At 42.5% G+C, this 25922-nt stretch overlaps 1 protein-coding gene across 1 annotated transcript in view; it reads right to left on the bottom strand.

Moving 5' to 3' along the window:
- Window positions 1-21277, bottom strand: part of znrf1 (zinc and ring finger 1) — a 69362-nt gene extending 48085 nt beyond the window's left edge. Inside the window, exon 1 of the mRNA XM_037767087.1 lies at window positions 20122-21277. Within this exon, the coding sequence (XP_037623015.1) occupies window positions 20122-20521 (400 nt within the window). The 5' untranslated portion in view covers window positions 20522-21277. The remainder of the gene's footprint in view (window positions 1-20121) is intronic.
- Between the last annotated feature and the right edge of the window lie 4645 nt (window positions 21278-25922).

The raw sequence follows: 25922 nt of genomic DNA on the forward strand, positions 1-25922 counted from the left end.
AATCTACCGCTTTTTTCTTTCTCACCGCGGACGGCCAGCAGCTCCCGCACACACATCCACACACGTATCCCTCTGCTCGAAGGAGGAAGGAGGCGGGTCATCAATGCGTCATCACTGTTACACTGCGCATGTGTTATATCCTGTGGTCTTAATGCTCAGGCTGATCGGAATCCTTAAAAATATTCCTGAATCGGGATCGTGATCTGGATTTGGATCGCCACCAAAATCGAATGGATTGTTCATTGTGCCTCACCCCACCCCTCGAAAGAGATTTCATTCAAATCCATCTCAGACTTTTGGAGTAATCCTGCTAACAGACAAACAAACAAACAAACAAACCAACCAACGCCAAGGCCTAGGTAATTAATTGATCATTTCATATTGTAAAATGCCCTTCAAATTCCCCAGAATCACATACCCCTGCAGGTGAGCTTGCCGCATCTCCCCGCCCCAGGGAGCGCTCTCTTCAAGTCTTCCTGTGCAATTTTTGTATTTTTTTGGGGGGGGGCTTAAAATAATTCCAGGAGTGGTGATACGTAAGTATGTAATTCACGTGACAAATAAATCAACGTTGATTTCTGGTTTCACACGGAACATGAACGGCAGTCTCCTGGGGCAAATTTTTTGACCCACCCATCCACGCCAACTTCCTCCCTACGCGGCGTTTGCCATTATTTACATATCCTGGTTCACGATTACATTAATTACACACAAATCGATTTTGTGGGATGTACACAAATTACAGTGCATTAGTTTTCGTAGGTATAGGAACAGTGTGTGAGACCAGCCTGCATCAAAACACTCAAACTATCCCTTTAAAGTATCAGAGAACTAGAGTTACAAATTAAACTTCTGATGTTCTCGTTGAACAGCACCACCCCCATGTAACATCTTAACAAACATCTGACATTATGCATGAAGGCATGCAGATTGTATCAAATGTATGTCATGTGTTTATATAACGGTGTGTCATGGCTTCTGTCCATTTCATATGGGAATGAGGCAGTTTTACACATCTGTGACTGCTATAATGTGTCACACAGTATTACAGATATACTCCAGGCAAATCAGCAACTCCTTATTTTTAAGAAACTGGAACCAGAAAATGTTTTAAATTACTCAAATGATTATCTTATTATCAAAATTGTTGGTAATACATTTTTTTGTGAATCAACTAATTGATTAATCAACTAATTTCAGCCAAATAAGGCATATGAATAAAGAACGAATCATCTCATGCAGCCACTGTGTGCTCCTTCCTTGTTGGGTTTTTACAACCCGTTCTCACTCCCAGTTCGTCAAATACCGCCGCTTGGACAGCGCCCTTCGGCATTGGATACCGGCGCATGGAGGAACCCTTTAGCAGCGGTATGCGACGTACCAGGCTTTCAACTAACTGCAATGTAAACCCCCGCATGACATTATTCAACGGTTAGAGATGTATTAAGAGTGCGAGAGTTCGCTTAGGGCAGTTGGGCAGGAGGGCCGGTGGATGGGTAAAAAAAACACAGGATTTTCAAGTAGTGCTAGTATGCTATTAGTATACTTCTTTTAAAACTTATAATATGAGAGTATGCTTTCAGATGACTTTTTATGTACTTGTCAGAGATGAACTTGACAAAATTATACGTAAGTATACTTGGCTTATACCGACAAGTATATAGAAAAGTCTAAATGTACTTGGCAAGGATACAGAAAAATCCAAGTATACTTGGTTTATACTGAAAAGTATACAGAAAAGTAAAAGTATATGTGGCTAAGTGCTATAAGTTAACTTAAAGAAAACTTACAAGTATACTTGCAGTAAAAAAAAACTATAAACTAGTAGTTTACTGAGAGAATTCTTTAAATTAAACTGACAGTATACCTATAAGTTCACTTGTAGTATAGTTCATATTATAGTTGCAGCTCAAATACTTACTACTTATACTTAAAAGTATACATTTATAAACTACAAAGTGGGCCAATTTAGTCCCAAGAAGTATTGAAGTAGTGCGCTTACAAGTATTCTACTAGTACACTGATATTAGTATACTTATGACTTAAAGTATACTTGGGATTATACTTGAACTATCTTAAAGGTCCCATATCGTGCTCATTTTCAGGTTCATACTTGTATTTTGTGTTTCTACTAGAACATGTTTACATGCTGTAATGTTCAAAAAACCCTCTATTTTCCTCATACTGTCTGCCTGAATATACAGTACAGTACCTGTATTTACACTCTGTCTGAAACGCTCCGTTTTAGTGCATTGCAATGGAATTGCGTTGCTAGGCAACAGTTTGGATCCATGTTTACTTCCCGTCAGCTGATGTTATTTACATACACTGCAACAGGAAATAAACTGGGTCACATTTAGAATGTTCACATTTAAAACCATGTAATGGTCTTAATATTGTATATTTGTGACATCACAAATGGACAGAAATCTGCAATTTCTGAATACGGGCTGTGTCTGTTTCTCCGTATATTCAGCGTTTTGATAGTTTAACAGTATTTATAAAGCGTTCAACCTGCTTAATAATATAAAAGACATGAAAATCTCACTTTTTACAATATGGGACCTTTAAGTTTACATCATTAAATAAACTTGAAGCATACTTCTTTTAGGGAATGTGACACTGCATGAGGCTTCATGGGGTTGTTTATCACTGTAAGAACTACATATAGATGAGTCAGGTGTATTACAGTAGTCTGGCCTGTATACAGCCTGTTTGAATGCTGCTACCTGTCCCTGCTCCACTTGCTGCCCGAGTCACATGTCTACCTTTAGAAAGTCTTTTTGCTCTGCTGTGACAACATTTAGGTGCTGTCCATAGCAACAGTCGCCGTGCCCATCAACTGCCACGGCCACCGCCGGAGCCCTCGCCGCACAGATTGGCCGGCCCTTCGCAATTACAGTACATAATGGTGTTGACACGCAGCCACGTGACTGATGCTACCTCTGATACCCTTTATACCTTTAACATGACTGCTGTGACTGCTTGCAGGGACCATTTAAAATAAGGTCCAAAACATATCGATAAACTACTCTCTTCAAGACTGTCTGTCTTCTCCTCCTTTTCTCACTCAGTCTCTCTTTTTTTCCCCCTAACCTCATGCTCCGCTTCTTTTTCTGCAAACGGTAAATAGCATTGGTGTGTTTGCATGCGGCGAAAGTCAGCCAGGAAGGGAATAGTGAGGTTGAGGCGACATTTGCAAAGGTGAGGGGAGTGTGTGTGTGTGTGTGTGTGTGTGTGTGTGTGTGTGTGTGTGTCACAGCGTGCACGCAGGGCTCGTGCACGTCTAGAAAAGCAGCAGTGATAGGCGGCTATGTGGTTGTCACAGCAACAAAAACCCATCTCCGAACCTCGCTCGCAGTCTCTCGTTCATTCTCCGTCATCTCATTCTGCCCTTGTATGTATGCAGAATGTGTGTGTGTGTGTGTCCTCATATGCCTCCTCTGTGTACAGGGAGGAAAAGAGCAGAGGGAAGATGGGGAGAGTGTGAATGTGTGTGTGTGAGAGAGAGAGAAAGAGAGAGAGAGAGGCAAAGGAAACAGAAATAAATTGCAGTGCTGACCTATATTCTCGAATCCCGCAACCAGTTCAGCACAGATGTTCCCCCAATCTCTGTGTTCGGCCGTGAAATCCAGCCACAACACCCGACTGTGTGGACGCCGGTCGCTCTATCTGTGCCTGCGTGGCCCTGTGTGGCCCACGTACGTTATGCATCAGCGGTGTATTTATTTGTTTGTGTGTGTGCTGCTGCTGCTGCTGCAGTGTGTGTGTGGGTGGATCTGTGCTGATTTATTTCCGTGCTTAAAGAAGTACTTCACTGATTTCAGCCTCGACCCCCATGTATATGTTAGAGTATGTCTGTGTACACTTGTCAATAATCTGTATGTGGTAGGAAGGGCTCTTTTCATCCCTCCAAATCCAAAACCTGATGATGCGAGCACAGGCCGAGCAGCAGCAGTGAGGAGTTATTTCAGGCCACAGACCTCTCTAATCATTCTCTCCAGCAGAGAGAACTGGGAGATGTTTGTGTCTTTACGACCGCTCATCCCATGGCTGCATCATTACAAGGAGTACGTACAGTTTTGGAGTCTGGATCAATTTATCTAGGAAGTAGATCCAATAAAAACAGTTCACAGAGAGGTATGGATTACCCAGCGTAACGGGAACACTGATCCAGACTGTTAATGGATTTGAATGAAATTTTTTGGAGGGGTGGGGTGTGGCATAATGAACAATCCATTCAATTTTGGTGGCGATCCGGACCATGATCCGGATTCAGGAATTTCTTTAAGGATTTCGATCAGCCTGAGCATTAAAGTGGCAATAGGCAGTATATTTTTGGCATCATTGGGCAAACTTTCCATAATAACCTTTCATCATATTGTAATTCAAGTGTTCTGAGAGATAACTAGACTTCTGCTCCTCCTCATGGCTCTGTTTTCAGGCTTTAGAAAATCTAGCCCGTGACGGGAGACTTTGACCAATCACAGGTCATTTCATTGAGAGAGCGTTCCTATTGGCTGTGCTCCGGTCATGTGACCGGTACTTGGCGTTCCTTCACCAGATTTCACAATGGTGGCGGCGTCGCAAACTTTCTCATTTTACAGCTAAACCGTGCACTACAAGATGATTCTGAAAACATTTGAGGAGAGAAATAGGCATTAACGTAACATGATATTGATTCATATTTGATCAGCGCTGCCTAGTTTGACCGTTTGGTCGGAGTTCGCGAGTGATTGACAGCCGGCTCTCATAGACGGCAGCTGGACAGCAGATGTCAGGTCAGCTCTTACTGTCTCCATGGATACAATTTTTTTTTCTTTTCATCGCTATTGACTTTAACATTATATTAAAAAAGCACCTGTGTATAGAAGTGGAAGATCTGCTTATGTATCTGTCATCTGAAAACAATAGCATGCAGACATCCACTCAGTGAGACAGAGAGAGGGGGGGGGGACAGAGGAAGTAATGGGGTTGCTGAGTAATTGCTCTCAGGCAGCAGATTATACGCAGCGCTGTGGAAAGAGTCATCGGTTCACCCCTAACCTGCTTTAAGCCAACGGTGAGCACGTGTGTGTTTTTCCTCTGTGTGTGATTTTCTATTTTTCTTTACTATTTAAAATGGGTAAAATCAGGCGGCAACCTCCGATCCTGAAAAGTGAAGCCAATGCTGAAGTGCCTTAAACTTGCATTCTTTCTAATAGCCAGCAGGGGGCGACTCCTCTGGTTGCAAAACGAAGTCTGGTTGTATAGAAGTCTATGAGGAAATGAGCCTACTTCTCACTTGATTTATTACCTCAGTAAACATTGTAAACATGAGTTTATGGTCTCAATCACTAGTTTCAAGTCTTCTTCAATATGGCATGATGTTCATTTAGTAAATTATGGTCCCATTTAGAGTCAAATAGACCATAAAGCAGGGGATGCTTTAGGGCGTGGCTACCTTTTGAGGTCACTACCGCAGCTTTGTGCGCCCTTGTCCATGTTTTTGTCTTACAACTTTAACCCTTTCACAGTGACCTGAAAACACGTTCATGTAACATTTCGGTCGCCTAAAAATGTCTTATTCATTTATAGTTCGGTTGTACTTAGCTCCACCCTCTCATGTTACTTCTGGTTCCAAAAGAAAACAAGATGGCGACGGCCAAAATGACATACTCCAGGCTTCAAAACATGGATGTATAAAGAGAGCTGGATACAGCATTGGAGGCGGGCCCCGTTCATTCCTATGAGAGTTGCTCAGTGGCGGATGAAGACAAAATGGGTCGACTTCCGAGTGGAAAAGTACCCGGATCTTCCGGCGATCTTCCGCATCCATTGGGCCCATGGAGAAGGCGCAGCAGCGTCCGCTCGGTCACAGGGTCACAGCCGTCACGCTGTCGTCACGGCTTGCTAACTCCGCCTCCCAGCTCTGGCTCCAGCCTCGTTCTGGGTCTCATTCACATGAACGGAGGAAGGGAAATAACTCTGGATTCAGCTATTAGTGCATTTAACAACTTTTAGGACCTAATGATTTAAATAAGGACTATTAGAGTGTTCGTAGGAAGTTGATTCACAAAAAAAAAAATGATCTGCTGAGTTACAGATGTCTCTTGCCCAATGTAAATCTATAGGAAAAAAGTATTTTGTTTTGATTCTCAGCCTCTCCTTCACCTGCTCTCTCTTTCTCGCTCTCTCTCTCTCACAAACACATTGACAACGGACTAGGGATGCCACAAAACCAGAAATTAGTAGTTAATTATAATGGTCGATTCCAATAACAGTGCCATGATCGTCGATACCAATTCGCTATCCCGGTAAAAAACAAAAGTAAAACAATAAACCACCTTAAAAAGAATCTAATTCTGTGGGAAACATTGGAAAGGGTTTATTTTATTCATTTATTTATATTTATATTGTCTTTACTCCTCAAAGGTGAAGAGCCCGTCATTGTTGTATAAATCAATAGTCTTTGTAACTCCTCTTTCAGCCAACCGCCGGGTTTCAAGTAGGCATTTCCACAAACTGGAGAGAACTGGGACAGTTGTGACGTTACTCCTAAAAGCTTTTTGCACTTTAAACCAAACCTTAGTTGTACTCACTACAAGGGGATTTTATGTATCTTCTTTTTAATTTAACAAGTTGTTTGGAGTAGAAAATGCATATATAAACGCAGAGTGGTTGTTGTATTCTGTTCAGTTCAGGGAGGGTTTGAGAATTAAAGCATTGCTGCTCTTAACTGTGCGGCACTATAGTACCAAAATATAAGTTGAGAAACTGTATGTTGATGAGAAACTGTGGCGAATACAGTAAGTTCAGTCTTATTCTTGGTTTGTTTTGTTGTATAAATACTGCTTTAAAAATGTTTTGAGATTTTTAACTCTGTCTTCTGGTTTTTAATATCCAATTCTAAATGCACTGGAGTCTTCATCACTGCTGACCCTACAGCGGCTGAGCAGTTTGTTCAGTCACATAATAGTGACCTACTAACCTCTGAGCTTGATGTGGCAATTGTCTTTGTCCTGACTACCTGCTTTATAATGTCAAACGTGTTAAGCTTCATTCTATCTGATCTGAAAATCCGATTCAGGTCCAGCGATGAACTTGTTCAACTCGTCCGCTTAAAAACTATTGTATTGAAATGAACAATTGATTTGTGAAGTGACCCGCGACTACTGTTCAATCACATTACAAATGGACCTGGGTGATGGCACCAGATTTGTCAGTCTTCTGCAAAGGTCTCGATTGAATTGTATCGCGTTCTCTGTTCTGTTCTCTTCAAACGGGCGATGTAATTAAGCGTTAAAGATGCTTTTACAACTTGCAAAGCACCACTGGGGAATCTGCAGCCGAGGTGGGCAGGGATTAAATGTGTTGGTCAGAAAAAGAGTGCAAATGCTGTATTGATTAAGCACTGATGCTGTATTGACAGGACGTGTCAATAAAGAGGCAGGAGGGTTGACTGTGGTTGACTGATGGGTATAATGATCAAAGGCTTGCTAAAGCACTGAGTTGTACAGTAATGTCAGTTACTTGTGTTTGTGATGGTGTTGGGGTAGGATCTAAACTGTCTTTGTCTCTATCAGTCTGTCTGCCTCTCTGCTAATATCCTCTGATTGTCTCTTTTGGTCACTGAGTCTGATGTAGTAAGTTAATGAACAAACCTCTATGCTGTTTTTCCTTCAAGCACCCTATCATTATACACTACACCTGTGTGTGATAGGCTACCTATCAGTATGATCTATACCAGTGATTCACAGCCTTTTTTTCTCAGACTTGCCTCCAAAGTAGTGGCGTCATCAGCATCGGGAATGCTTTTTCATCTAGCCGCCGCGAATCTTTCTGACAGAGGAAAATCGAATCATCATGAAATGTAAATAATTTAATTCTCGACCACACCGACCCTTGCTGCTGCCTATCTGTGTGTGTGGACGTAGAGACTGAGGGAGGGGAGCTACTTCTGCTCAGCTTGTCTGGCTCACACAGCAGTAGGGATGCACGACGATATCGGCAAGTCATCGGTATCGGCAGATAAAGGCTTTAAAGGTCCCATATTGTAAAAAGTAAGATTTTCATGTCTTTTATATTATAAAGCAGGTTTAAGTGCTTTATAAATACTGTGAAAGTATCGAAGCGCTTAATATACAGAGAAATACACACAGCCCGTATTAAGAAATTGTGCTTTTGAAACAAGCCGTTAGGATTTCTGTCCATTTGTGATGTCACAAATATACAATATTTAGACCATTACACGGTTTTAAACGTAAACATTCTAAATGTGTCCCAGTTTATTCCTGGTTGCAGTGTATATGAATGACATCAGCTGACAGGAAGTAAACATGGACCCAAACTGTTGCCAGGCAACGAAATTAAACAAAAACAACAATTTATTAACAATAAATTAAAATAATTACAATGACCCAACTTAAAACTACTTCCCAAGTAGCAGGACAAAAACACAAAACACACACAGCACCTAACACAGGCTGATACGTTACATAAAAATAAATATGGCTTTTTTTACAGGGCTCCAGAGGTGCGACCAAAAATCTGTCAAGTGTGACTAAACATTTTTATTGGTCGCACCGGTGCGTCTAACATTTAACAGTTCTGTCTCTGTGTGTGTAGCGTTATTGTTTTCCTTCGCCCAATACTCACTTTTACTGAATAGGACCTGCATCATAATAAATAAATCAATCAGCACATCCCGTTAACTAGGTCTCGTCCTGCCGATTTCAACATGGATTTGTTGTTGAGGATATTTTTTTTAAGGTAAATCATCTTCCACGTCTGAACAGTTGAATAGTCCTTATTTAAATCATTAGGACCTAAAAGTTGTAAAATGCACTAACAGCCGAATCCAGAGTTATTTCCCTTCCTCTGTTCATGTGAATGGGGAAATTTTATACTCGGAAGTCAAGCTTTTTCTGCTTTTCTACATGCGCCACTGAGCAACTTTCATAGGTTTAAATGGGGCCCCGCCTCCGATCCAGTTCTCTTCATACATCCATGCATCAACCACGATCTTTTCCTAAATCTAAGTGGTTTTGTTGCTGAAACCTAAACTTCATGTGAAGACCGAAGTTTATTTTGAAAAGACACTATGCATGTAATGACCAAATATTGATACGTGTTCCCTGACACGTCCAAAAGTGACCCTAGAGGGGTACCTATAGTTTGAGGCTTGGGGCCACCGACCAAGCGTTGGTATTTGACAAAATCTGGGGTGAGAATGTGCTGGGTATTGTCATTCAAACATAGTTAGGTCAAACAGATCAATCTGCTAGCTACCACAAAAGTGTAGCTTTCTTTAGTGACAGCTGCTAAGAGGAGTTGTCTTATTCCAGTAGAATGTTATGGTGTAAGCTACCAATGTAACATAGTACATGCCAGTCAAAAGTGGCAGTTATCAGTGGCGTACCAGTAACGTCAAATATTTGTGTGGTACACAACAACAACTGATCAACAGTCGGCAGTGTCATATGCCAGTAAGAGTCTGTGTATGTCAGTGGGGAGTGGTATCTGTCAATGAGTGGCATACTGTTTATAAGTGGCATATGCCACCTAAACAAACCAACAGCCGCTTCTAGAATCCTGCATGACTGCTTGTTTGCATCACGTTCCAATTATCTTCTCATCCATTAATATAAATGAACACATTCTGTCAGCTGTTCAACTGCTTGCATATTGCCAAGGAAATGCAATTAACAAACCTATTAAAATTAAGATCATGATGCAAGAACAGTCTTGTGTTAATCAGAAACATGTTTTTGAATCAGTTCATGAATCCCAGCTACGGTGCTCATTACTGAATATCTGAATATCACACAACACTGAACTAGACCACAGTTCCTCCCTGTGAGGTCTGATTCAAGATGCATGCTGTCACATGCATGTTGTAAAAACATGAATGAATGCCAAATCATCAAACCCATTCATGTTCCTGAATCAAGCAGCAGCCATTTAATGCGCCCCAGCATGGCTTGTTTGACCTCTACCTGCACCGGACAAAAGATGGATGGAAGGAAGAGGCAACTTGACTGCGGCTGCTCTCTCTCTGTGTGTGTGTGTGTGTGTGTGTGTGTGTGTGTGTGTGTGAGTGTGTGTGTGTGTGTGCGCGTGCCTGCCTGCGTGTGTGTATATGTGTGTATACGTGTGCATGAGACAACGCAATCTCAAGGCGAGACCTCATAAGGTTACGTACAAAAAATGCAATTGCAAGGCTGTTACTGGTCTGTGTCGTGATTAACATTAGCCTAGTAAACACATCTTTCACATCTGAATGGATGGATCAACACACACACACACACATACACACAAACACACACACACACACATACACACACACACACACACACACACACACACACACACACACACTCTCTTTCTTCTGCATCACCACTGGCCTTTGTCTTGAATTTTAAAGTGACAATCTGTTCTCCCTTGTGACGATGATTTTGAGTCTCCTTTGTCCCCCTTTACCCTCCCTCTCTGTCTCTCGTTCATAAACACACACACACACACACACACGTACACACACACCAACCTCCCAAGGGCAAACAGGGGGAGAGGCACCTGTGGCCTGTCTGATTAACAGCCATTTTATAGAGCAGAGAGACTGGAGTGTTTTCAGTACAGCAGCGATGAGTGTCTTCTGAGAATCCACAGTGCAGTGCCTGTTCAAAACGGGCCTGTTGTGTTGCTAACCGTTCATACAAACAACTTCACACTCGACACCGTGCTGCATTGTGTCCCGAGCAATACACCTGCCGTGACGTCGTTGTGTCAGACGCCCAAGTCGTGGCTACTTACGGTCACAAACACCGGTGAAATACACTCTGGTTCACGGGAAAAAACACCGGGGGCGGACTTTACCGTTAGGCAAAGTAGGTTAACTGCCTGGGTCCCCTGACTAAAAGGGCCCCTAACAGCTATAGATTTATTATGATGTTTAGATAGATACGAAACATATTGAATTTTGATAGTATTCTAACTCATTTGACCTGAAATAACTTACACTTCACCCCAAGGCACTTAAAAAATATGCAACTCAACTGTATACTTCTTACTATGTACTTCTACTTCAGTGGAAAACAACAAAACATACAGTTATTGTGCATAGCAGCAGATAGAATGGGCAGTATGGGGTGATTTTGGGCATCATTGGATAGATCCTCCTTTGTCAGACAGTATGCACACTATTTTGGAGTTGCTGTTTTTTTTACATTCTTCTTAACATGGATTGTCTTGTTCTGACCCCTAAACTGGCACAAATTAGACCATAGACCACATTTTGCTAAGACTTTGTCTTGATATTATGCAAGCACGTTGGAATCTATGACTGAGAGCCATGACAGTAAGCCTTGAGCTTTTGGGGCCCTTGGAGTTCTAGGATCCTGGGGCAGGTTGCCTACTTTCCCACTTGATAATCCAGCCTTGGTCCTATGTGACTTTACTGGATTAACTATGTCTTTCTGAGATAAAACATTATACAGTGTAAATATCCACACTGCAAAAGTTCCATGAATGCAGCATTTATCTCCCAAAACCAATGAAATAAAAATGGCCTGTGAATTCTTTGTGATGCTTTATGTTTGGAATGCCCTAAATGGAGACTGGATTTAGAAAGTACGTTTATCAATCAGATTTTCACTTTGACCAAGTTTTTAATCTATAATTTCTATTTAACACTAATCCACATTAAACTAATTAAATTTCATTTGAGTTCGGTAACCTACTAATAGTAGCTAGCCTACATATAGCTGCCTTGAATACTGCACTAGAATATTGACCAGAACAATTAAAACTATTACTGCACCTGCAGCCTCACACCATTTCATTAATAGGTCATCAAATGAATGTTTACTGACTGGCAACTAAGTCTCCTACCTTTTCTGGGACTGACTTGAAGACTTGGGCTGAAGCATTAGAATCCCTGAGGGAAGTCAGGCTCGGTGCTGCTTATAAATACCAATACCAATACTCAAATCTATCCTGTTCACCACAATGACAGCGACCGATGAGGATGAAATACAGCGACAAACAGTAGAGAAATCCCCGTATCACTCTGTTCGCGTCTACAACCCAAACCGGGTCGTGTCTAGAAGGTTACCCACAAAGTTGCGAAAACTCTTGTGAGACTCACTGCCTGATGACCTATCCAAACATAAAATATTGAACGTACTGGTGATTTTTCTATGGTAATAAGTAAGTAAACTATTATAGGTTTCTACCACACCTCACACATATTTTACATATATTTTAATGTAAATTGTATTTTATTGTCTTTTTATGTGTGAAACAAATGAATAACAAATAGCAAAAATGCCTAACCTTAACCATTTGAGGTCAATGCTTAACCTTAACTATTCCAGGTCAATGCCTAACCTTAACTATTCCAGGTCAATGCCTAACCTTAACTATTTTAGGTCAATGTCTTACCTTAACTATTCCAGGTCAATGCCTAACCTTAACTATTTTAGGTCAATGCCTAACCGTAACCATTCCAGGTCAATGCCTTACCTTAACTATTCCAGGTCAATGCCTAACCTTAACTATTTGAGGTAAGTGCCTAACCTTAACTATTTGAGATCAATGCCTAACCTTAACTATTTGAGGTCAATGCCTAACCTTAACCATTCGAGGTCGATGCCTTACCTTAACTTTTCCAGGTCAATGCCTTACCTTAACTATTCCAGGTCAATGCCTAACCTTAATTATTTGAGGTCAATGCCTAACCCTAACCATTCGAGGTCAATGCCTAACCTTAACTATCCCAGGTCAATGCCTAACCTTAACTATTCCAGGTCAATGCCTAACATTAACCATTCCAGGTCAATGCCTAACCTTAACCATTCCAGGTCAATGCCTAACCTTAACCATTCCAGGTCAATGCCTAACCCTAACCATTCCAGGTCAGTGCCTAACCTTAACCATTCCAGGTCAATGCCTAACCTTAACTATTCCAGGTCAATGCCTAATCTTAACTATTTGAGGTCAATGCCTAACCTTAACCATTTGAGGTCAATGCCTAACCTTAACCATTCGAGTTCAATGCCTAACCTTAACCATTCGAGGTCAATGCCTAACCTTAACTATTCGAAGTCAATGCCTAATCTCAACCATCTCACCAGAGTTTTGCAACTTCCAGGTTACCTTCTAGACACAACCCCCAAACTGGGAGCCACGTTCATATTTAAAGTAGCATATTTGGTGGGTTTGTTTGGTCTACATTTTCAGTGAAATCACTGTCTAGATCAGTGCCGTCTGACTCAAATGGTGAATGGGTCTAATGCTAAATACTCATTCACATACCCATGGCACCGCCTTCGGGAGCAATTTTTGTTTCAGTATCTTGCCCAAGAACACTTCCATACGCGGACTCAAGGAGCCGGGGATTGGTGACCGCCGATCTTCCGTTTAGTGGACGACCCGCTCTATCGCACAGCCACCTCTACAGATGCTGCAGAAGAGGAGCAGCGTTTCTCCCCCCTGGATCTTTTCACCATCATAATTTGTATCTTGTCTCTTCTCCAACTGCATTGGAGAGTTGCACTCCAACTCCAGTCTGATCCAAAGGCAAATAAATAAATATAGACCAACAATACAAAACCTATTTAATGTAGTCTGACATAAGAATGACCTTATGTGATCCTCAACACTCCACACCATAAAACCTTTCAGCACTGTCTGCACTTTCATCACCCCACACCAATGGCAGAAATCAAGCTGAACATGATGTTCTGTGGTAAATGACTTATCTCAAGGAAGGTTAACTTTTGTAGCATTCTGAAATGGCTGTCGGAAAGTACATTATAAATACTAAAACCCTAGTGGCAGGGTGGACGGCTGGGCCCCTTAAACCAACATAAAAAACTACAAAGGAAAGAGAAATTACAACAACATAATAACTCAGTCATAATGGACCGGCGCTCTATCAGAGGGTCAGTGGGCAACCCAATATGAGAAGGGATGACGTGCAGTGGGCCAGTTCTCATCCAAAGATCTGGGGGCGGCCCAAGGCAATGACACCCATGAGAAAAAGATAAGAAAATGAAATACAAAAGAAAGACAGGAAGAAAAAAAGGGCTTTATTTCTCTCTCCTCCTTCTCCTCGGACATACCTGCACATTCCTCTGGTCACAGTTATTCATATACAAATATATGACACACTTACACAACTTTCATACATGCACACAAACACTTACAATTCTCCCACTGATAAAAACAATACAAATCTGTACCACTTTTAAATCAGAATGTCTGGTTCATACGTCTTGCGCTAATGTTTGTGTATTTCGTTACACCTTTGTCTGTCTAATTTGTCACCTGTTCATATTATGTCAAGGTAAAAAAAAAAAACTACAACCCTATTATATACTTATGACAATGCTTCACACTAATGTGATTTGTCTTAAAACTGAAGTAGGCGAGATTGGAGCAAATATGATTAAAAAAAGTTATTTTTATAAAAGTCATCATGACAGTAGTGCATGAAACAGGTAACCTGGAAAAAAACATGTTCCTCTGTGTCCTCCTGTGCTCCTACTGGGATCTGCAAGATTTCACAGACCGGAGGAAAACAAGCAGTAAGAGCTGATCTGAGGTCTGCTGTCCAGCTGCCGTCTATGAGAGTCAGCTGTCAATCACTCGTGAACTCCGACCAAACGGTCAAACTAGGCAGCGATGATCAAATATGAATCAATGTTATGTTACTGTAATGCCTATTTCTCTCCTCAAATGTTTTCAGAATAATTTTGTAGTGTACTGTTTAGCTGTAAAATGAGAAAGTTTGTAACGCGGCGGCCATTGTAAAATCTGTTGAAGTAAAGCCAAGCACAGCCAATAGGAACAGTCTCGCTCTGAAATGACCTGTGATTGGCCAAAGTCTCCTGTCACAGGCTAGATTATTTAAAGCCTGAAAACAGAGCCATGAGGAGGTGCAGAAATCTAGTTATCTCTCAGAACACTTGAATTACAATATGATGAAAGGTTATTACGGAATTTTTGCCCAATGATGCCAGAAATATACTGCCTACTGAAGCTTTAACTGGGCTGTGCCATGCAAATTTACTGGTATAGTCCTTTAAGGCAGACCTTTCTTTTTTTCATGGCACAGTGGGAAGAGGACATGATGACTAATAACTGTAATATATGCAGCAAGTCATCGTTTTGGTTAATTGTTGCATTTATGCATTCATTTTTATGTTTCATGTGAAAATGTTCAAGTAAACCACATTTCAAAAAGGAAAGCTGCATTTTTGTGGTCCACAAAAGGGGATTTGTTCCGGCATAAACAAGCATGAAGCTTCAGATATGTGGAGCACAGCAGTAGTCACAAGTGTGAGTATGATGTCTGTTTTGGTTTTCATATATAATAAAAGATTATCCCACTGTTTCTGGAAGAACATTCTCAATAAATTATTGATTCCTTTTCATTGAGGGGATTATCTAATGTGAACAATGACAAACTGAGCATGTTTCTTATGTTAAATTCATATTAGACTTGTCCTTCCTATAGCTGGGTGGGAACACAGCTGCATCGGTCCCAATAGAACCTGGTCTTGCTCTAGTTCCTTTGCTCTGAATTGGACACGAAAACTGAAAAGCTCCAGGGTTTGAAATACATAACTACTAGGTGTGTTCAGGCATAGACCAAACCAGGCTGGAAAAAAGCAGCCACCTTGCACTATGTTGGATTTGATCTTGGGAAACTGGCTCTTAAATACTATGCTCCACACAAGTAAAACAATCTGCAAAAGCTGGTAAAATTAGACAAGCTAATCCTTTTTAATCAATTGAAATCTCTCTTATAGAGCAGTGCGAATGAAAGTGTTTTCTATGAAGTGATGTTGTCCCTTAGCTGATGTCCTTGGCCTGTTTATGTTGAAGTCCTAGGCCTGTTTTTATGTTGATGTCCTTGGCCTGTTTGTGGTATAATCTCTTGATGTATATTGTAACTTCTGTGTGCTTCTGTTGTTTTACTGCAATCAGGCCGTCCTTGTAAAAGAGAGCTTGCTCTCAATGGCCTTTCCTATTGAAATAACACATGAATACAAAAAGAACAGTTACATTTCTAGAGTCCTGCCATGGTTTGAGAATATTCCAACTGTGTGGCATGCCTCTTTTATATGTCATGGGTGCCCAAAAAGACTTCCACAAAGGATACACTGGTGTTTTCTCGCTCTCAGACCAAGTTAAGCTGGTTTACTAAAGGGATTTCCACTCTAATGAAAAATTATATAACAAACATGACAAATGTCAGCATTTAAAAGAAAAAAGAAGATTCCATTTCATTTTTCATGGGAAGATCGCCGCCATGTTGCAGTACTCTAGCCTGTGATGTCACTAGGTTGGTCGGCTCAGCTGAGTTACACAGATACAACAGTAGAGACCGTGAAAGTCAGAGACTGAGGAGACACGGGATCGAAGAAAACAAAAGAGGGGACACTATTTGCTCCTGGATGTAAAGATGAGTTTAACAATGTTAAAACCAAGGACAAAACAGTCCATTTCATAAACTGACACTGAAACAGAGGTCAGTAAGTTACTGCAGCGCTGGCTAGTGGCACTGAAAGAGCCCTCCGACAGTCACTGAGTCCAGATGCAGCTGACTGTCTCCCCATCTTCTGTCCTCTCCCCTCTCTGATCACCTGTCTCTGTCTCCTCATCTCCCGTCCTCTCCCCTCACGTCCTGCAATGTGGCTGCTACTAGCCCCACCTTTTTAGCCACAATAAGCTAGCTGTTGACCACACCCATATGACAATCCCACAGTGGTAGTGCACCCAATACCCTTAACATTGCTACAATGCTACTTTGAGTCAATCAAGGTGATTTAGTCATAAACATACTGGTGTTTCCTGTAGATTTACCATTTCCTGAAGGCCTCTCTTCACCCGTAGGGATGCACCAATGCCGATACCAGTATCGGATATCGGTCCGATACTTTGCTCATGTACTCATACTCATACTCGTACTCATAAAAATGACCACTTTATGACAATGTAACGTTAACCGACAAGATTAGTGCCTTGCATGCAGTGGTTGACGTGCCCAATAAGTCACCCAGCTGCAAAGATAACCCGATGAACAAACAGGTTATATCCATCTTTTATCGGCAGCTGAACAAGCAACAAGCGTACTCTGTCAGGGTTTCCACCAGTGTATTGCAAGCCCGGCGTAACATTAGCGAGTGTCCGGTCGAGAGAGACAGTTATGTGTGATGATGAGTATGAGGTTAGCAGTAATGTTATAGCTGTGTACGTAGCAGTGCAGTGTAGGGGTGTGACGAAAGATCGTGCCACGAAATATCGCGATATAAAAATGTGACGATATGCATCGTCGAGACGAAAAACTGAATAGCGATATCAGGGCATAATAGGTACATCTAGTCATACAAGCACTGATCTGCATTCTCTCGTCTTTTTCAGTGCTATGTTTGAACAGACGAGGGCGCTCTGAGTTCAGACCAGTAGGTGAAGCACCGCCCCCACCGTCGTCTAGCTTTTTTTTACAGAAATATAAACCATTTAGTTCATTTCAGCGTATCAGCGGCATGTTATCATTAGATAGTCGGACGACAGACACTACGATCTGAAAGTGAATGCATCTTAAGGATGCCCCCCCCGCCCTGTCTTTCAAACCTCTTGTATGGCAGCCTTTTGGATTCCCTGTTGAAACACAAAATAGGAAACTGAAGATGCATATGATGATTCATACTGGAGAGAAACCTTTTAGTTCAGTGTGTGGAAAAAGGTTCAGTCAGAAAGTAGAACTGAAGTGACACATTCTATTACAAGATGATTAGGCAATACCCTGTTACTAGTTGTAACGCATTACAATTTCATTAAAAAATGGAACTATAGGGCAAACAACAGCATTGTTTTGCATTTTGTGCCTTTTGAATAAAAGGAGACCCAAGCCAAGTGCCCATGTCTTGCTTGCCACCTGCTGATTTAAGTGAAGGCGGTTAGCCCCAAAGTTAGCAACAACTCCAGCTCAGGCGCACTTAAGGTGGGCTGACCTTTAAGGTGGACCAGCTATTCTCCTTTAAAACTGAAGTAGGCGAGATTGGAGCAAATATGATTAAAAAATGTTATTTTTATAAAGAAACAGGTAACCTGAAAAAAAACATGTGCCTCTGTGTCCTCCGGTGCTCCTAACGGCATCTGCAGGATTTCACAGACTGGAGGAAAACAAGCAGTAAGAGCTGATCTGGAGTCTGCTGTCCAGCTGCCGTCTATGAGAGCCGGCTGTCAATCACTCGCGAACTCCGACCAAACAGTCAAACTAGGCAGCGCTGATCAAATATGAATCAATATTCTGTTACGTTAATGCCTATTTCTCGCCTCAAATGTTTTCTGAATCATCTTGTAGTGATCTGTTTAGCTGTAAAATGAGAAAGTTTGTGAAGGAACAGCATCATGCTTTATATTTAATCTGTTACAGCCAGAAAGTCATCGTTAAAACTGTAATGGTATTGTTAAGTACTCGATATCGATACTCGGTATCGGCAAGTAGACAAAAATAAGTAATTGTACTTGGTCTGAAAAAAAAAGTGGTGTCGGTGTATCCCCATTCTGAATGTTACTCTGTCATCTCCTCCCACTGATATGAAAGCATATCAGAGTCGCTAGGTGATGTAGGCAGGGAAAAACAGCTGAGATGTTGACGTCCAACTTGCTATTCTCCTGCTGTGAGCCGGTCAGGGCTTTGGTAATGAGAGCCTGGGGACCTGGCTGAGCCTGCTGTGTGTGTGTGTGTGTGTGTGTGTGTGTGTGTGTGTGTGTGTGTGTGTGTGTGTGTGTGTGTGTGCGTGCGTGCGTGTGTGTGTGTGTGTGTGCGTGTGTGCGTGTGTGAGAGAGAAAGAGAAGGAATATGTCTATAATCTTCCTTGAGAACTTTATCACTGAGTGTTTGTGTGTTCCTATAGGCTATGTGCTATGTGTTGGAAGGGAACCAGCTGTGGCCATGTGGTGAAGGCTTTGTCTGCGTGTATGTGTGTGTGTGTGTGTGTGTGTGTGTGTGTATACCTATACATATATGTGAGTTTGTGTGTGTGTACAGGTGAAGGTGTGTGCGTGTACTTGTCGTCCTTACAGGTTCAGTCACACACACAGAAACATATTGTGGAGCGAGTGGTAAGCCGATGATAAGCATGAACATCCCCCCTCAACCCTTCTCTCTCCATCCTCTCCCTCCCTCCTTTTTTCCCCTGCCTCATCTTCCTCCTCCATCTCTTTTCCTCCTTCCTTCTTCCGTTTCTCCTCCCTCCCTCCCTCCCTCCTTTCCTCCTCTCTAATCGCCGGGCTAATTGACTCAGCCAGATTTGGCAACAGGCGTATTAGTGTCATTTCACACAACAAGGAATGACCTATACAGCCGGCGCAGCGGTGACAGTCAAGACAGAGCGAGCCCTGCAATGTTATGTTCACCAAATCCAATTCACCATGCACACGCACACAACACAATGTCCTATTAACAACTGTTTCGTGTGAGTGTTTGATGCACTGTGTGCTTGTATGCTTCAAACTGAAGCTTTAGAACTCAATTTCAGACCATTTTTCTGCAGAAAATGTTGAGTATGAAGTGTTAAAAAGCTGAATTCCTCTGTGTTTTCTGCTGGCACTGTGCAGTCCACCCACCTCAGCCAACACAGTGGAGGAACCTGAGGGAAACAGATTGTTTTACACAGCAGGTCAGCTTGTTTTATTTCTGTAGAGCCTATATTCTGACTGTCTTTCTCTCACTCAGAGCATCCTCAGACTGGCCTCAACTTCCCTTCACAGCAATGCAATTTAATGGCACCGCATTGGTGTCATTTCCTACCTGCAGGTAAACAAGGTGTGCGTAATTGTAGTGTAGGAGCGGATGGGATGCATTTGTGTGAGGTTTTATCTCTCATGTTTAACCCTTCAGCATCACTCACATTCTGCCAGGTGTGTGAGTGTGCGTGTGCATGTGTGTTTGGTGTGTGTGTGTGTGTGTGTGAGAGAGAGTGTCTGCGTGCGTGCGTGTGAGTTTGTGCGTGTGAGTTTGTGCGTGTATGTGTGCGTGTGTGTCAGTGTGTTTGTGTGCATGCATGTGTGTGTGCGTGCGTGTGCGTGCGTGTGTTTGTGTGTGTGCGTGTAGACCGTCCTTACCGCTGTGCGCGCTGAACCAGCGGGGTGCGATGTGCAGGGGTAAGGTGTCAGCCAGCGACCCCCGGGACCCCAGGTAGAGCACCCCGTCCGTGTGGTGCCCTCCGCCGCCCCCACTGTCCTGGTAGCCGGTACCGTGGTGGGGGGGGGCGGTAGTGACCCCCGACCCCCCTCCAGCCCGGTCCGAGTCCGTCCCTCTGGGGGTGTAGAAGCCGAAGGGCACGGCGGGGCTGTGCTCGATGCCCATCCCGGCCACGGAGCTCACCGAGCGGCTCCGCAGACCCATGGTGCCGCTCGGCCGGTAGTGGCCGAAGTGGGCCGAGGGTGGCACCGCGCTGTCATCGGTAGACACGCCGGGAAAAGCCCCCCGGGGCCGCCCCGCCGTGCTCTGCTTTCCCCCCATCCAAAGTGAGACACAGACGGGGGTGGGGGACGGTTCTGGGCGGAAAACAAGGAGGGGGCTCGGCTCGATCCGCAGCGGGTCGAGAGAGCCTGTCGCCCCCCTCCCCTCCTCGCTCCCTGTCTGTCTCTCGGCCTGTCTGCCTGTCTCTGTCTGTCCTGTCTTGTCCGTGTGCCTCAGCTGGATCGTCAGCTCTGACTCTCCGCAGACGCAACAGCCCGGTCCGCTGCTGAGCGGAACATGAGCCCACCCTGCCGTCTGGATTCACCTCACAGCCGCAGACACAACCTCCACACTACCGGGGGGGTAGGAGGGGTGACGAGCCGAATGACGCCGAAATGACAAACAGATGCACACACAGCAACACACACTCCTCTTCGCTGTCCGTCCAGCAGCTGATCAACAGGGCTGGATCATAGCAGGCGGGCCGCCCGGCAGCAACACGTTAACCCGGCCCGGCCCGGATCACAGCAGCGCCGCAGTGTTCACTCCTCATCTGATCTCACACATCGTGACAACTGTTGCTGTCTGTCTGACCGCCAAAAAAACACGGTCTGCCTTTGAACACACAAAAAATATATATATATGACGTCGCCGTCCCCGCTGTCCGGTCCGGTCCGGTCCGGTGGTCTCCAACCCAGAGGTCGCGTGTTTTTCTCGGGGATCGGGGTGACAGTGAAGCCGCTCCCCAGAGCTCACTGATCGGCGCTCCGGTACTCTCCGCTCCGCCGCCGCTCTGCTGCTGCTGCTGCTGCTGCTGCTGGCCAGACAGACAATGGAGGCGCTCAGTGCGCAAGCCCGGATCATAAATACAGACAGGACAGGAGGAGACGGTATACTGGGAGAAGAAGGCACTATACACGCTGCTTTAATTCCTAATCAAGGGGGCAATGGGTTTGGGAAATGTCTGCAGTGTTACCTTAAAGCTTTTTGGGATCATCTGTAGGATGTGGCAAGGTGTGGCAGTGGACACATTAAACCTACATTGGATTTTATACCATCATTTGAGAAGACTATAAGCAAAAAATCTCAGGATTTCATTTAGTAGTTATATCTAAAAAAAACAAGAGGAGCATTATGAGCAAGTGTGTGTGTGAAATGTTTTAAACACATGTCAATATCCTTATCAATTCAGTTTATTCACAGAGGCACACAGAAGGTTGGGATCTTTAAAGGGCAAAGGAATCCCTTCTGTTGAGTCTATTTCTTAATTGAGGAATACAAATAGAGCTATATGGTGAGTTCCCCTAATGTGGGACACCTATAAGCTCCAGTGGGTGTAGGTCGTCCTCAAACAAATAAAAGTCAATAAAAGTATTGGTTAACACAAGCTGTGGTGTCAAGTGATCGAAATCACATGACATCTCCAATGTCCAATTATAGATTAGTGTGTAGTGATCATCAAACTGGAAGCTACCAAAGGTCAATGACAGTGTTTAGACAAACTTAATGTTAAGGGTAAACATTTCTTATAAATAAAACAACCTGCTAGTTTTTTATCAGGATATGTTTATGATGTGTTTGTTCATCAAAAGATATTATAATATGGTGTAAATATACTCTACATTTGTTCTATTGTCCCACTTTAGGAAATATGGTTTTAAAAAGTGGGACAGGATGATTTGCTTAATGTGGGACGGCATGAATTGTGCAATAACAGCGGTTATTTATAGGGTTTTAGTCTTCTAATGCATTATTTAAGATATTTAAGGTGAAGTGCAAATTATATTCCATAACTGGAGGTGGCTGCATCTCTGTTAAAGTTGAGTTGAGTTTTTTTTTTCTAATTTCTGCAGGTTGTTGTTTTTAATCCTATGCATTACAGGTTACTCAATAATTACCCATAATGCAGTGTGTGGTAAGCAATGGTTTTATGCAGATTCAGGTTTAATGTGTTGCCTCAAGGTTTGATGTGTTGTCTTCTAACAGGCCCTCAGTCTGTTACGGTTGTATGTGTTCCCTGTATAATCAAATGAAAACATTTGAATGGTTTAACATTTTAACTTTGCAATTCACAGCACATTTTTAGCTGTGCATTAAATTAGGCTTTCTTTGCATAACAGATATGTAAATATAGGCTAATTGATGTCTTTCTAATATGACTAAATGCTTCAAAACTATTATAGTCTTATTGTTTGTTTGATGTTTGATTATTCATGTAACATCTACAAAACCTAGATGTTATAACAGCAGTAACATTGTAAGTGGTAAATTACATGACTGTCCCACATTAGGAAATAGTAATTTGTCTGAGACAACTTGGCACTTAGAGTACTAATATGTCTACCATTTCTTTTATGAGCGTGATATCTGCATTTTCTTTTTTTGATTTGATTAGGACACATCCTGGAGATTTGGGAGTGGTACTAGGTGAGGGATTTAATATATTGGCTTCATATCGTAATATATTACAGAAGTATGAAATGCAAAAAATGTCCCACATTATTAGGCTAATTCACCCTACCTTGTCTTTTTCATTAGCCGACCCCTGATCCTGCTCTGCTCTCTCTCACCGTCAGGCCTACAGCCAGCATATTGTTGTCATTACCAAGTTATGCACAGATTTTTCCACCATATGCTAAATTATTGGGATTACTGGCTCACATGTTTTGTTTGGGATTACTTGGTCTAATCCTGAGCATGCGCATGTGTGTGTGTGAGTGTGTGTGTGTGGGTAATCATCAGGCTGTTTTTGGCTCTTTGTTTCTTCACAATAACACACAGTCAGTCTTATACAGTCTTCTTGACCTCGCTACCCAATAAGGTAAACTATGGTAAAGTATTAAGGCCTACTGCAATAGGTGTTAATCTATCCTGCTCTAATGACAGCAGGCCTATAAATGGTCCCCTTTTTGCTAGTCGGGCATTCAAACACACTCGCACACACACACACACAATCAACTGAAATGGTTCTAATATAAATATAAGACCACAGGGGGAGAATACATAAGCATACAGGGCCAGGGCAATTCTACTTACTGTGTTCATTTGACTTCCTGTTGTTATCATAGTAGGCCTATAACTGTCAAGGTTTACCACACATGAAATTAGCCAATGACACAGACAGAATCCTAGAATGAATAACAGTTAGAAAGTTTCTATACTGTCCTCACACACAGTCTTCTTAAAGGGGACATATCATGAAAAACTCACTTTAACAGTGTTTGTGCACATCCATTTGGGTATCTCAAGTGTCAACCGACCAACTGTGAAATAAGACAACCAGAAAACATCTGACTCAACAAGCCATTCAGATGTGGCTACCCTTCCTATGTCACATGCAGGCTCATTAGAATATATCGCCCACAGCTTGAGAACTACTTTTGCAAAGGTGCACCATTTTTTTTCTCGCAAGCCAATCAGAGCAGACTGGGCTTTTTCAGGAGGGGGTGTTAAAGAGACAGGCTCTAAAACGGAGTGAATACAGGTATATCCAGACAGACAGTATAGGAGAAAAATAATGTGGTTTTTGAACATTACTTCCCCCCTCCAGTCAGTTTTACTTCCTGCTTTTTAGTTAACGTTCTTTCTCAAACAGAGAATGGGGGTGTGGTTAATAGTCAGACGTAGAGTAATTCATTACCATGGCAACAGGATTGAAACGTTTCTCAGCCGAGTTTAGATGAAACCAGTTTAAAGGTCTAGTTTTCTCTCAGAACACTTGAATTACAATATGCTGAAAGGGAATTTTTGCCCAATGATGCCAAAAACTTTCTGCCTACTGAAGCTTTAATGCTCTGAATATCATATAGAGAACCTTTAATGTTCACTTAATGGCTGTAAGCTGTATGACAACAATATTTACAGGCCAACAGAAGCAGAAATGAGTCAACAGCATTTTATCTTATCCATCTTCTATAAGACACTGTATGTTTGTCCCAGTCTGTGCCCAGTGAGCTGAGGGGATGCACTGCTGACACTCTGTGGTGCAGCACAGTATTACTTCTTCACTGTAACAGGACTGGATCGAGTCAATGGACAGTAGACGCTCAGTCTCACAACCATTCAGCAAAATTCTGTATTTTTCAGTGTTTCACTGCTACAGGGAGGCAAAGTGGAACTCTAATAATTCTAAAATCCACATGCTGTAGTGCAGCTGCCCTCAAGATGGACAAGTATCCCAATATACTGCTGTATTTTCTGTGCTCTATGGTGCAGTCTGTCCGACAAATGTTGACGAGTAGAAAGAATTAGGCTACTGTAGGACAACATTCTGTAGGTGCTAACATCGGGCATACAGGTGAAATAATTTGTCAAGCCTGATACATCAAGTGCGAATGGAAAACAAACTTGTACTATAGATCTACTTTGTGTTCAAGACGTGAAAACTTGTTCAAGGAAGTGGGAACATTTCACCGTTTGTTTAAAGGGCCAGTGTATAGAATTTGGTGCCATCTGTAGCGGTGAGGTTGCAGATTGCAACCAACGGCAAACTTCTCCCGTGTGCCGAGCGTGTAGAGCTATACGGTGGCAGATGTGAAAAGGTGAATGTGCCTATCTGGAGCCAGTGTTTGGTTTGTCCGTTCTGGGCTACTGTAGAAACATGGCGTCCGGCTCCGTGAAGAGGACGCGCTCCCTTTGTAGATACAAACGGATCATTGTAAGGTAACGAAAATACAATTCTTATTTTCAGGTGATTATACACTAAAGAAAACATACTTCTTAATTTTATATTGCATTTCTGCAATCCCACTAAACACTGGACCTTTAAAGGAAATACACTAATTCACTTACCTTAGCTCAGCATACTTCTTTGCCAGACTAGAAGCAGGGGGAAACAGCTAGCCTGGCTCGCTTACAAGAATATAAAACAGAGGAGAAGTAGCAAATCAGCAAAGATTTGCATTTTCGCTTGATATCAAATAATCCATTATCACTATATGCAGAAACAAAGTGAAGTGACAAAAAGAGTCTGATTCAAACATTCAATTACTGGTTGTTTATTTAGTTATAGTCATTGGTAGTTAAAAGAGAATATAGGCTCAGTAGTAGCAGGTCAGGTCTGTCACCACAATCCATTCTAAACATTCTGGATTTTACTGATTCACCTGAATTTCTAGTTCAGAGGCCTATTATTGCTTTTCCAACCTGGAAAAGAGTGCATGATTCACGGTGACAACACGGTGCACCAGAAGGCAGATACATGTAGGCCTTTTACACAGAACACATTTTGACTTGTTACAGTAAGAAAAAGCACCGGTGTAAATAATAAAATTTGATTTCAGGTTCCTAGGGTGCATCCCCAAGTCTCTTAATTGCATTCACGTTTCCCTCACTTGCTTTTCCTTTTCCTTACGTCTTCGTCCCTCCCACCTGGGATGCACCGAGAGACGCAAGGAAACCATGCGAGGACAGAGGAAACGAGGAAATATGTTTTTTGGAGACATGAGACGTCCTTTCCTCT

This window comes from Sebastes umbrosus, chromosome 4 (assembly GCF_015220745.1).
Source record: "Sebastes umbrosus isolate fSebUmb1 chromosome 4, fSebUmb1.pri, whole genome shotgun sequence".
Lineage (NCBI taxonomy): Eukaryota > Metazoa > Chordata > Actinopteri > Perciformes > Sebastidae > Sebastes > Sebastes umbrosus.